Genomic DNA, 13,994 nt, shown 5'->3' on the forward strand with positions numbered 1-13,994 from the left:
TAATAAAATGTATTAATTTATATCAGTGGCGTAGGCGGGGGGGGGGGGTGTTGGGGGGGTCATAACCCCCCCCCCCTATAGACCCCTTGGTATATATATATATAAAGTATGAGGGGGTGCAAATCGAAAGTTTGAGGGGGGGGGGGTGCAAATCAAAAGTTTGAAGGGGGGAAGGGGTGCACATCGAAAGTTTGTCCCCGGGTAAAAATTGGAAACCCCCCTCCCCCCACGAGACGATCCTGGCTACGCCACTGATTTATATAACAAAAATTTTAAATACGCCTCCCTTGGAAGTTTCAATTACCCCCACCTCCCTGTACAAAATGTCTAAAAAAATAACCTAGTTCGCTGTATCAACGTTTGTGGATATTGAACTCACCCGAATAGTCGGTAGATGATCAGCAAACACAAGGGCGGAGGGAGTAGAAAGAAGAGCAGATTCTTCATGTTTTCTGGGGGAATAGAAAAGTTGGATCATAAACATTGAGTTAACTTACAAAAACAATACAATATAATGTATTACACAGGCGTAAGGCGATTGGAAATTTTATGATATACCAGGTCACAAAATGGACTATAAAACAAACAAAAATTGAAACAATAATACGATTAAAAAAAAATTGAAATAACACACTTGGTTAAAAAAAAATAACACATTGAAACCACACACTTGATTTTTTTAAAAGTACACACTGTAAACACCACGCGTAATCTATAAAAAAAAAAAAACAACAACGCAATAATTTTATTTTTTATTTCAAAAAGATTTTGTTTAAGACAAAATCCGCACCGATAAATAAAAAAAGGGTAATATGTATCATAAGGAATGCTAACAAATCCTATGGTATGCTATGAAGTATGAAGTATATGGAAACCAGGCAAAAATTAACCATCAAACTACGCATATTTAAAAGTAATATGTTTCATGTCCTCTTGTATGGCCGGAATGTCGGAAAACCACACTTGAGATTAAGATAAAACTAGAAGCTTTCTAGAACAAGTGCTTACGATTTACATCGATAATCTTCTGGCCCAAACATCATCGGAAATGAGAAATTAAGAAGAATTATAAAGAAGTAGAACTCGTTCGACCATGAACAGCAGTTATCGGACTTGGATATGTTTGGGGCAGCTAACAGAGTTTCGTCCAGGCATCTCTTCTCCCCCCCCCCCCCCTCGAAGAAAGTCTACCGCCCCCTCGAAAGAAATGGCATTTATAAAGAAAATATATACTTTTATCTGTCCGCCCCCCTCCTGTAAATTTTAGCCCCCCCCCCCCACCCCCCCCCGGAGAAAAAAAAACACTGGAAGAAACACTGCCTGCTAGGAATGAAAGCAGACACATTGGCTGGGACTGCTCGCAGATTAACAACATAGGACAAGAGAAAACAGGGGTGATCAAAAGAACTATGGAGAAGATGAATGGAGAAAGTGTTGAAGGAGAGAGAACTAACATTTCAACAGGCAGAGGTTATAGATAGAGGCAGGCGCGGACTTATTGATGAATCGTACGCCGATGGGCGCTGAGAGATGATGATGATGAAGCTTGCGTTATGATGATGATGATGACGATGAAGACGATGATGATAACCTGTGATACCAAACACAACACAAATGGCGTTATGAAGATGATGATGATGACGATGAAGACGATGATGATAACTTATAATGTTAAACACAACACACCTGGTTTGATGATGATGACCTATGACCTGGCATTATGAAAATGATGAAGACGAAGACGACGATGATAATGACCAATGATAGCCAACACAACACACCTGGCGTTATGGAGATGATGATGAGGATAAAAATGTTGATGCTGGCCTATGGTAACAAGCACAAAAAAACTGGCGCTATGAGGATGATGATGAGAAGAACGACGATGAAGACGATGATGATGGCCTATGATAGCTAACACAACACACATGACGTTATGAAGATGATGATAATGACCTATGACCTAGCCTTATGATGACAATGAAGACGATGATGACGACCTATGACCTAGCCTTATGATGATGATGACCTATGACCTTGCCTTATGATGATGATGATGATGACCTATGACCTAGCCTTATGATGATGATGATGATGACCTATGACCTAGCCTTATGATGATGATGACCTATGACCTAGCCTTATGATGATGATGACCTATGACCTAGCCTTATGATGATGATGACGACCTATGACCTAGCCTTATGATGATGATGATGATGACCTATGACAGCCAACACAACACACCTGGTGCGTCAAGCAACACGTCAATCCTCGAGTCCCAACACTTGCCGTACACACGTTCTACACAGTCCTCCTTACACACCTTCATACAGTCCCCGCTACAGTTGACCCCGAAGGTCATCACAGGGCATTCTGCCAGGGCATAGAGGGGAATCAACACTTGGTGGCATACATAGCAGATAGAGGTGTTTGGTGGCATGCATAGCACATAGAAGTGGTTGGTATACATAGTATATAGAGGTGGTTGGTAGCATACACAGCATATAGAGGTGGTTGGTAGCATACATAGCATATAGAGGTGGTTGGTAGCATACATAGCATATAGAGGTGGTTGGTAGCATATAGAGGTGGTTGGTAGCATACATAGCATATAGAGGTGGTTGATAGTATACATAGTATATAGAGGTGGTTGGTAGCATATAGAGATGTTTGGTACCATATAGAGGTAATTGTTTGGTAGGATATAAAAGTAAGTGTTTGGTAGCATATAGAGGTAAGTGTTTGGTAGCATATAGAGGTAAGTGTTTGGTAGCATATAGGGGTAAGTGTTTGGTAGCATATAGAGGTAAGTGTTTGGTAGCATATAGGGGTAAGTGTTTGGTAGCATACAGAGGTAACTTGTAGGATATAGAGCTAAGTGTTTGGAGACAAATATAAAATATAGAGGTAAATGTTTTGCTATAGACAAAATGGGGTGAATGGACAATTGAAGGCAATTACAAGATTAGGTAAAAGAATGGATTGAAGAGATATTGCTAATCACTAATCATTAATCCTCCTTAATATCTGCCTAGATTTTTAACTTTAATTTAATCGTTTATTACTTCACTATCCCAACCATTTCTCTCTTTCTTTTCAAACTTTTCATTTATTATCACCAAGTAGCCTATATCTACATTCTCCCCGAAACCATTTTTATCAGATACATTTCTATTCCCTCCCCTGATACCGATAAGACAAACTTCCGACAAGGATTTCCGCATCACCTTCCGTACAGGATCTGTTGGTGTTCCGGTAACCGGCAACACACGCCGTACAGTCGGAGTCAACACAGCGAGAGATGATTGTTTTCACACTGGCTGGGAGAGGAAGGTAGAGGCACAATCATGTAGAGGCTCAATCATGGAGGGTATAGAGGCACAATCATGGAGGGTATAGAGGCACAATCATGGAGGATATAGAGGCACAATCATGGAGGGTATAGAGGCACAATCATGGAGGGTATAGAGGCACAATCATGGAGGATATAGAGGCACAATCATGGGGATATAGAGGCACAATCGTGGAGGATATAGAGGCACAATCATGGAGGATATAGAGGCACAATCGTGGAGGATATAGAGGCACAATCATGGAGGGTATAGAGGCACAATCATTGAGGATATGGAGGCACAATCACGGAGGGTATAGAGGCACAATCATGGAGGATATAGAGGCACAATCACGGAGGATATAGAGGCACAATCATGGAGGATATAGAGGCATAATCATGGAGGATATAGAGGCACAATCATGGAGGATATAGAGGCACAATCATGGAGGATATAGAGGCACAATCACAGAGGATATAGAGACCCAATCATGGAGGATATATAAACACAATCACGGGGGATATAGAGGCACAAGCATGGAAGATATAGAGGCACAATCATGGAGGATATAGAGGCACAATCATGGAGGATATAGAGAAACAATCACGGAGGGGGGGGGAAGTGGAAGGAAGGTTGCTGGCTTTTTTGAGATGACATAAGACGATTTGGAGGGGGGGGGGTAGAGGGCAGAAAATATTGACTTACAAGTAAACTATTCCTAAAGCTAGTGTATGCATAAATGGAGTTACACACTAGAACTGAAGAGGTCAGTCTCTTGTCAAATATCTGACCTCTATTTACCTGTCAATGTTTGACCTATATTAACCTCTCAATATCTGACCTGTATTTACCTGTCATCGTTTGACCTATATTTTTACTTGTCAATGTCTGACCTATAATCACCTGTCAATGACCTATATTTACCTGTCAATGTCTGACCTATATTCACCTGTCAATGTCTGACCTCTATTTACCTGTCATCGTTTGACCTATATTTACTTGTCAATGTCTGACCTATATTCACCTGTCAATGACCTATATTTACCTGTCAATGTCTGACCTATATTCACCTGTCAATGTCTGACCTCTATTTACCTGTCAATGTCTGACCTCTATTTACCTGTCAACGTTTGACCTGTGCCTACCTGTGACACAGCCAAGGTCAGGGTTCAGGTAACCAGGCAAACACTTCTTGCACGCGCCTGTCTGTTGGTTGCAGTTGTCGACACAGTTGCAGATGCTGCTGCACTTGGGACCGAACCTGCCGTGGACGCAGGCTGTGGACGACACATCCTGGAGTTGTAGTGGGTAAAAAGTCTAGAACCCTTTTCTAGACCTAGCGATTAATTGGTAAATGATGTAGTGTTCATATGTTTCTTGACATCGGCATATGAAGGGAAGGTGTGGTCAGCACTTTGCCTAGCCGCTTTTACTTTAAGTTAGGTATCCATCAGAGCTGGGTGGACTCAGGGACGTTTTACTAGTTTAGTAGCCTAGCGCTCTACCGCTTAGGCCACGCCGTGTCATTGTAGCGTGTTAATACCATCAAATACGCACCCACACACAGACTCTCAAACACACGCATACACACACGTACTCGCACACACTTATTATTCCCCACAAACACCAACTTGAATACGCACGCACACACACACACACGCACACACACACACACTTAATATACCTCAAGTCTACCAAGATCAATTTGAATACGCACGCTCACACACACACACACACACACACACACACACACACACACACACTCTCTCACACACATACACACTCACACCCACTAATTATTCCTTACCAATACCAACTTCTATTCCAACCAATTTGTTTAGATTTTAATAGAGGTTGCCGGAATTTTTGTGTGACTAATATATGTGGGTACGGCTAATCGACAAAGACATGACATGACATGACATGACATGACATGACATGACAGGGTTTACTTTGACAGCCTATCTTCGGGTCGTCAAACCCGGGCAGACAACTCTTGCAGGCGCCTGTCACCCTGTCGCAGGGCTCCATACAGTTGCAGGTTCGGTTGCAGGCAGAGCTGTACCGTCCCTGACTACAGCCTGTGGAGATGATGTCATACAGCCTGTATATAGAGGGAGTCAAATGAGAGTGGGAAGGGCTAACAAGTACCAGTTTTCTCTAAAATGATGTCGTTTCCATAATTTAAGTAACCTAGGGGGTCAATATAATTTAAGTAACCGAGGGGTTAAGTAACCTAGGGAGTCAATATAATTTAAGTAACCTAGGGGGTCAATATAATTTAAGTAACCTAGGGGTTAAGTAACCTAGCGGGTCAATATAATTTAAGTAACCGAGGGGTTAAGTAACCTAGGGGGTCAATATAATTTAAGTAACCTAGGGGTTAAGTAACCTAGGGGGTCAATATAATTTAAGTAACCTAGGGGTTAAGTAACCTAGGGGGTCAATATAATTTAAGTAACCTAGGGGGTCAATATAATTTAAGTAACCTAGGGAGTCAATATAATTTAAGTAACCTAGGGAGTCAATATAATTTAAGTAACCTACGGGGTCAATATAATTTAAGTAACCTAGGGAGTCAATATAATTTAAGTAACCGAGGGGTTAAGTAACCCAGGGAGTCAATATAATTTAAGTAACCTAGGGGGTCAATATAATTTAAGTAACCTAGGGGGTCAATATAATTTAAGTAACCGAGGGGTTAAGTAACCTAGGGAGTCAATATAATTTAAGTAACCCAGGGAGTCAATATAATTTAAGTAACCTAGGGGGTCAATATAATTTAAGTAACCTAGGGGGTCAATATAATTTAAGTAACCGAGGGGTTAAGTAACCTAGGGGGTCAATATAATTTAAGTAACCGAGGGGTTAAGTAACCTAGGGGGTCAATATAATTTAAGTAACCTAGGGAGTCAATATAATTTAAGTAACCGAGGGGTTAAGTAACCTAGGGAGTCAATATAATTTAAGTAACCTAGGGGGTCAATATAATTTAAGTAACCTAGGGAGTCAATATAATTTAAGTAACCTAGGGGGTCAATATAATTTAAGTAACCTAGGGAGTCAATATAATTTAAGTAACCTAGGGGGTCAATATAATTTAAGTAACCTAGGGAGTCAATATAATTTAAGTAACCGAGGGGTTAAGTAACCCAGGGAGTCAATATAATTTAAGTAACCTAGGGGGTCAATATAATTTAAGTAACCTAGGGGGTCAATATAATTTAAGTAACCGAGGGGTTAAGTAACCTAGGGAGTCAATATAATTTAAGTAACCCAGGGAGTCAATATAATTTAAGTAACCTAGGGGGTCAATATAATTTAAGTAACCTAGGGGGTCAATATAATTTAAGTAACCGAGGGGTTAAGTAACCTAGGGGGTCAATATAATTTAAGTAACCGAGGGGTTAAGTAACCTAGGGGGTCAATATAATTTAAGTAACCTAGGGAGTCAATATAATTTAAGTAACCGAGGGGTTAAGTAACCTAGGTGGTCAATATAATTTAAGTAACCTAGGGGGTCAATATAATTTAAGTAAACTAGGGGGTCAATATAATTTAAGTAACCTAGGGGGTCAATATAATTTAAGTAACCGAGGGGTTAAGTAACCTAGGGGGTCAATATAATTTAAGTAACCTAGGGGGTCAATATAATTTAAGTAACCTAGGGAGTCAATTTAATTTAAGTAACCGAGGGGTTAAGTAACCTAGGGGGTCAATATAATTTAAGTAACCTAGGGGGTCAATATAATTTAAGTAACCGAGGGGTTAAGTTACCTAGGGGGTCAATATAATTTAAGTAACCTAGGGAGTCAATATAATTTAAGTAACCGAGGGGTTAAGTAACCTGGGGGGTCAATATAATTTAAGTAACCTAGGGAGTCAATATAATTTAAGTAACCTAGGGGGTCAATATAATTTAAGTAACCGAGGGGTTAAGTAACCTAGGGGGTCAATATAATTTAAGTAACCTAGGGGGTCAATATAATTTAAGTAAACAAGGGGGTCAATATAATTTAAGTAACCTAGGGGGTCAATATAATTTAAGTAACCTAGGGGGTCAATATAATTTAAGTAACCTAGGGAGTCAATATAATTTAAGTAACCGAGGGGTTAAGTAACCTAGGGGGTCAATATAATTTAAGTAACCTAGGGGGTCAATGTAATTTAAGTAACCGAGGGTTTAAGTAACCTAGGGGGTCAATATAATTTAAGTAACCTAGGGGGTCAATATAATTTAAGTAAACTAGGGGGTCAATATAATTTAAGTAACCGAGGGGTTAAGTAACCTAGGGGGTCAATATAATTTAAGTAACCTAGGGGGTCAATATAATTTAAGTAACCTAGGGGGTCAATATAATTTAAGTAACCTAGGGGGTCAATATAATTTAAGTAACCTAGGGGGTCAATATAATTTAAGTAACCTAGGGGGTCAATATAATTTAAGTAACCGAGGGGTTAAGTAACCTAGGGAGTCAATATAATTTAAGTAACCCAGGGAGTCAATATAATTTAAGTAACCTAGGGGGTCAATATAATTTAAGTAACCTAGGGGGTCAATATAATTTAAGTAACCGAGGGGTTAAGTAACCTAGGTGGTCAATATAATTTAAGTAACCTAGGGGGTCAATATAATTTAAGTAAACTAGGGGGTCAATATAATTTAAGTAACCTAGGGGGTCAATATAATTTAAGTAACCGAGGGGTTAAGTAACCTAGGGGGTCAATATAATTTAAGTAACCTAGGGGGTCAATATAATTTAAGTAACCTAGGGAGTCAATTTAATTTAAGTAACCGAGGGGTTAAGTAACCTAGGGGGTCAATATAATTTAAGTAACCTAGGGGGTCAATATAATTTAAGTAACCGAGGGGTTAAGTTACCTAGGGGGTCAATATAATTTAAGTAACCTAGGGAGTCAATATAATTTAAATAACCGAGGGGTTAAGTAACCTGGGGGGTCAATATAATTTAAGTAACCTAGGGAGTCAATATAATTTAAGTAACCTAGGGGGTCAATATAATTTAAGTAACCGAGGGGTTAAGTAACCTAGGGGGTCAATATAATTTAAGTAACCTAGGGGGTCAATATAATTTAAGTAAACTAGGGGGTCAATATAATTTAAGTAACCTAGGGGGTCAATATAATTTAAGTAACCTAGGGGGTCAATATAATTTAAGTAACCTAGGGAGTCAATATAATTTAAGTAACCGAGGGGTTAAGTAACCTAGGGGGTCAATATAATTTAAGTAACCTAGGGGGTCAATGTAATTTAAGTAACCGAGGGTTTAAGTAACCTAGGGGGTCAATATAATTTAAGTAACCTAGGGGGTCAATATAATTTAAGTAAACTAGGGGGTCAATATAATTTAAGTAACCGAGGGGTTAAGTAACCTAGGGGGTCAATATAATTTAAGTAACCTAGGGGGTCAATATAATTTAAGTAACCTAGGGGGTCAATATAATTTAAGTAACCTAGGGGGTCAATATAATTTAAGTAACCGAGGGGTTAAGTAACCTAGGGGGTCAATATAATTTAAGTAACCTAGGGGTTAAGTAACCTAGGGGGTCAATATAATTTAAGTAACCTAGGGGGTCAATATAATTTAAGTAACCGAGGGGTTAAGTAACCTAGGGGGTCAATATAATTTAAGTAACCTAGGGGGTCAATATAATTTAAGTAACCGAGGGGTTAAGTAACCTAGGGGGTCAATATAATTTAAGTAACCTAGGGGGTCAATATAATTTAAGTAACCTAGGGAGTCAATATAATTTAAGTAACCGAGGGGTTAAGTAACCTAGGGGGTCAATATAATTTAAGTAACCTAGGGGGTCAATATAATTTAAGTAACCGAGGGGTTAAGTAACCTAGGGGGTCAATATAATTTAAGTAACCTAGGGAGTCAATATAATTTAAGTAACCGAGGGGTTAAGTAACCTAGGGGGTCAATATAATTTAAGTAACCTAGGGAGTCAATATAATTTAAGTAACCTAGGGGGTCAATATAATTTAAGTAACCTAGGGGGTCAATATAATTTAAGTAACCGAGGGGTTAAGTAACCTAGGGGGTCAATATAATTTAAGTAACCTAGGGGGTCAATATAATTTAAGTAAACTAGGGGGTCAATATAATTTAAGTAACCTAGGGGGTCAATATAATTTAAGTAACCTAGGGAGTCAATATAATTTAAGTAACCGAGGGGTTAAGTAACCTAGGGGGTCAATATAATTTAAGTAACCTAGGGGGTCAATGTAATTTAAGTAACCGAGGGGTTAAGTAACCTAGGGGGTCAATATAATTTAAGTAACCTAGGGGGTCAATATAATTTAAGTAAACTAGGGGGTCAATATAATTTAAGTAACCGAGGGGTTAAGTAACCTAGGGGGTCAATATAATTTAAGTAACCTAGGGGGTCAATATAATTTAAGTAACCTAGGGGGTCAATATAATTTAAGTAACCTAGGGGGTCAATATAATTTAAGTAACCGAGGGGTTAAGTAACCTAGGGGGTCAATATAATTTAAGTAACCTAGGGGTTAAGTAACCTAGGGGGTCAATATAATTTAAGTAACCTAGGGGGTCAATATAATTTAAGTAACCGAGGGGTTAAGTAACCTAGGGGGTCAATATAATATAAGTAACCTAGGGGGTCAATATAATTTAAGTAACCGAGGGGTTAAGTAACCTAGGGGGTCAATATAATTTAAGTAACCTAGGGGGTCAATATAATTTAAGTAACCTAGGGAGTCAATATAATTTAAGTAACCGAGGGGTTAAGTAACCTAGGGGGTCAATATAATTTAAGTAACCGAGGGGTTAAGTAACCTAGGGGGTCAATATAATTTAAGTAACCTAGGGGGTCAATATAATTTAAGTAACCGAGGGGTTAAGTAACCTAGGGGGTCAATATAATTTAAGTAACCTAGGGGGTCAATATAATTTAAGTAACCGAGGGGTTAAGTAACCTAGGGGGTCAATATAATTTAAGTAACCTAGGGGGTCAATATAATTTAAGTAACCGAGGGGTTAAGTAACATAGGGGGTCAATATAATTTAAGTACCCTAGGGGTCAATATAGTTTAAGTATTAAATAAAAATAAAGTAGGCCTACCCTTCCGATGCTTACGGTCCATATGGCAAAATAGAAGACTAAGCCTGCATTATTAGGCACGGCATATGAAGAAATGGTCCCCTGCATTTTTTCCATAATTTGTCTCAGGGCTTGGTGGACTCATGACGTCATACAGTCACAAGCCCGACCTCGAGACTAGCAGCTAGCACTCAACCGTGCCGCCACCATAACATGTAGCCAGAACACGAGACTAGCAGCTAGCATTCAACCATGCCGCCACCATCACATATGTGTAACTCAGCCAGGGATCCGAACTGAAGACCTTTGGATTAGCAGACGAACTCCCTACCGTTCGACCACACAAACATTTGAAGAATTAACACGTAAACCCCCTCCATTGATTTTGTCTCCAAAGATTTAGAGATCTGACCGCGAATAAATTCCAAACAGTCCTAGCTTGTTGTTTCACGTCTTAAGCGGTAGAGTTACGCCATCGCCATTTAATGACGCTATCAGAATTCTGTTAGTTCACTTAACCCTTTACAGTCTGGTTCTAAATAACTGTTGTTTTTTTTAAAGGTTGTTGCTTGGATTAATTAATTTTAAAATCCACGTGCATTGTAAAATTAAGACAAAATGTAACCGGAAGCAGAATATTGTGCATTACTTTTAATACAAAAGTAGAACAGGCGTTTTTGGGCGTATAGGACTGTACGGAACTAAAAAAAAATCTCAGGCGCATTTGGGCGCATAGGTCTATACCGCAATAGAAAAATCTCGGGCGAATTTGGGCGCATAGGACTATATCGCAATAGAAAAATCTCGGGCGCATTTGGGCGCATAGGACTATATCGCAATAGAAAAATCTCGGGCGCATTTGGGCGCATAGGTTATATCGCAATAGAAAAATCTCGGGCGCATTTGGGCGCATAGGACTATATCGCAATAGAAAAATCTCAGGCGCATTTGGGCGCATAGACTATACCGCACCAGAAAAATCTCGGGCGCATATGGCTGAAATGGTTAAGCTGACCGTAGTTGACCTACCGAATGAAGAATCACCAGGCGTGGCTTCTTGGGGGACAGTCGTCATGTTTGCTGTGTCCTCGTCAGTTTGTGAGTGAGCACAGGGAAGTACTGTCACAGAGACAAGTAGCACCAGCACTGTGTGACACTGTGGAGTAGAGTACATGTACGGCTAGACCAGCAGGTATGTGGAGAAGGAGGTGTGTGTATGTGTAGGTGTGTGTATGTGTAGGTGTGTGTGTATGTGTAGGTGTATGTGTGTATGTAGTGTGTATGTGTATGTGTGGGTGTATGTGTATTTGTGAGTATACGTAGGTGTGAGTATGTGTAGGTGTATGTGTAGTTGTATGTGTAGGTGTGTGTATGTGTAGGTGTGTATGTGTAGGTGTGCGTATGTGTAGGTGTGTGTAAGTGTAGGTGTGTGTACGTGTAGGTGTGTATGTGTAGTGTGTGTACGTGTAGATGAGGTGCAGGTTTGTATGTATATGTGTAAATGTATGTGTACTGTGCTCAATTATTTCTACACTCGCGGTTTGTAAGTTTCACATATTGTTTTAAGTTTTCTGTTTGTTAAGCTCTCTATTCATTAAGCTCTCTGTTCATTAAGCTCTATATTCATTGAGCTCTCTGGACAGAGATCTTTGGAGAGCTGTAGTTAGAATTAGAGACTATATCATAACAGAGATATTTGGAGAGCTGTAGTTAGAATTAGAGAATAGATCATAACAAAGTTCTTTGGACAGCTGTAGTTAGTATTACAGAAAAGATCATGGAATAGATCTTTGAAGGGTTTTAGTTGGAATTAGTGAATAGATCATAACAGAGATCTTTGGAGAGCTGTAGTTAGCATTAGAGAATAGATCACCGGCAGATAACTCAAGACATAATACAAACTCTAGACTTGATCTATACCCTCAACCTTAAACCGAAACACTCCTTATACCTAACTACAAATCTTATACCACTCAAGTAAGTGTATAACTAAATTTTACAATATGTTTAAAACAAAAAACTAAATAAATTTTCGATACAACGTATTCAGCACTACATGATAATTTTTAAACCTATCAGTGCTACCCCCTCCCCCCTTTCATAAGTAACTAAGAAACAACATGACTGATTTATCGGATCTATAAAAGAAAAAAACACCAGTGTTTCTTCCAGACTTTTTTCTCCGGGGGGGGGGGGGGGGGGTGCCTGGAAGAAACTCTGAAAAACACATATCGTTTCAATAGTGTATTGTTCCACTTTTCGTCTATCTATAAAACCAGCGCATGATTTAATCTGTATCACGTCTGGTCTAAGAGATCTACTAGACAAGGGAAACAGCGAAGCCTGGAGTCTACAGTTGTATCCAACAGGGATGAAATTAAATACCTTTGTGAAGAGTTTTTTTTTATAATAAAAAGCCTATAATCTATTTTAAAATTCGTCCTTGTTTTAAGCCTTGTTTTGAAATAAGACAGGTGGATTAATAATGGGTGTTTTTTCTCTCTTTAAAACTGTGCTGAAATAACGGGTGTAAGAGGTCGAGCATTAATGACGTCAAACTCCAGTGGGTAGGGTTGGGGGGGGGGGGAGGAGGGGAATTAATTCCTGGATGGTAGCCTAGGTCTTTTCTATAAGTTTTATTTTTATGGTTGACCGCAGCGATGTAGTTTTCTAAACTCAACTCTGATGTTTTTATTAAGTAAGTCATTTACCTTCATTCTGGCGGGGGGGGGGGGGGGGATGAAAGGGGAAAAGAAATGAAAGGGGGGGGGGGGGAAAGGCGATGATGAGCTGCATTAATACCTGAAAGAAACTAATAATTTAAAATGGTTTTCTTATATTAATATTAGACTAGTACTTAATCGATAACTAATAACTTATTTGCTATGACGGCAAAACTTGGACTAACCGTAGCTAGTATTGCCATATTTTTTTGTATGCAAATACCCCAGTCAAAGCCTGGTATAGTGTGGGGAAGCCGTGTCACTAATCAACAGTTTTCAGATTTTAAAAGTTCTTAAAACTAAGTTCGCTAATGTGTAGGTTATTGTAAACAGCGGATGTAGTCACACTTTTCAAAAAAAAAAGTTTAAGCGCAGTTTTTTCTAAAATAGCACTTTCATGATTTTAACGTAACAATCTTTGAAAATACACCCTTTTCTACAGTTTCTTCCAGGCAACTCTTCGAAGAAAGTCTAGCGCCCCCGAACGAAATGGAAGTTATGTCGAAAGTATATACTTTTAACAGTGTTCGCACCCCCCCCCCCCCCTAGAAAAAGAAATTGACAGTAAACAATGTTTTTGCTCATACACTAAAAATAATAAAACGAGTAGTTGATAGGGATGACGCTAGGCTGAATGTTACCGTACCGGGAGACACCCGTCTTAGTGACGCCACTAATGAATGGCGGCAATGTTTTACTATATTATCAGCATACACGTTCATGGACCTTAATGTTCGTTTTCGTTACTAAAAACGGAATAGGAAAAAAAGTATAATTTTCTTTTAGACTATATATAGGCATACTTTAACCAATGTCCGTCGCCGCCTATCACCATGAAAATTTC

At 39.2% G+C, this 13,994-nt stretch overlaps 1 protein-coding gene across 1 annotated transcript; it reads right to left on the bottom strand.

Moving 5' to 3' along the window:
• Positions 1 to 379: 379 nt before the first annotated feature.
• LOC131958169 (multiple epidermal growth factor-like domains protein 10) lies at positions 380 to 13,467 on the bottom strand (the record flags this gene model as incomplete). Its single annotated transcript, XM_059323043.1, has 6 exons — positions 13,336 to 13,467; positions 11,457 to 11,583; positions 4,481 to 4,612; positions 3,231 to 3,323; positions 2,248 to 2,376; positions 380 to 452 (listed from the first exon to the last, which is right to left on the bottom strand). Coding segments are annotated over exons 1-6 (572 nt in total), but the record flags the coding sequence as incomplete, so codon positions are not given.
• Positions 13,468 to 13,994: the final 527 nt, after the last annotated feature.

The sequence above is a fragment of the Physella acuta genome, unplaced genomic scaffold (assembly GCF_028476545.2).
Source record: "Physella acuta isolate Inbredline_101_S28 unplaced genomic scaffold, ASM2847654v3 ptg000084l, whole genome shotgun sequence".
Lineage (NCBI taxonomy): Eukaryota > Metazoa > Mollusca > Gastropoda > Physidae > Physella > Physella acuta.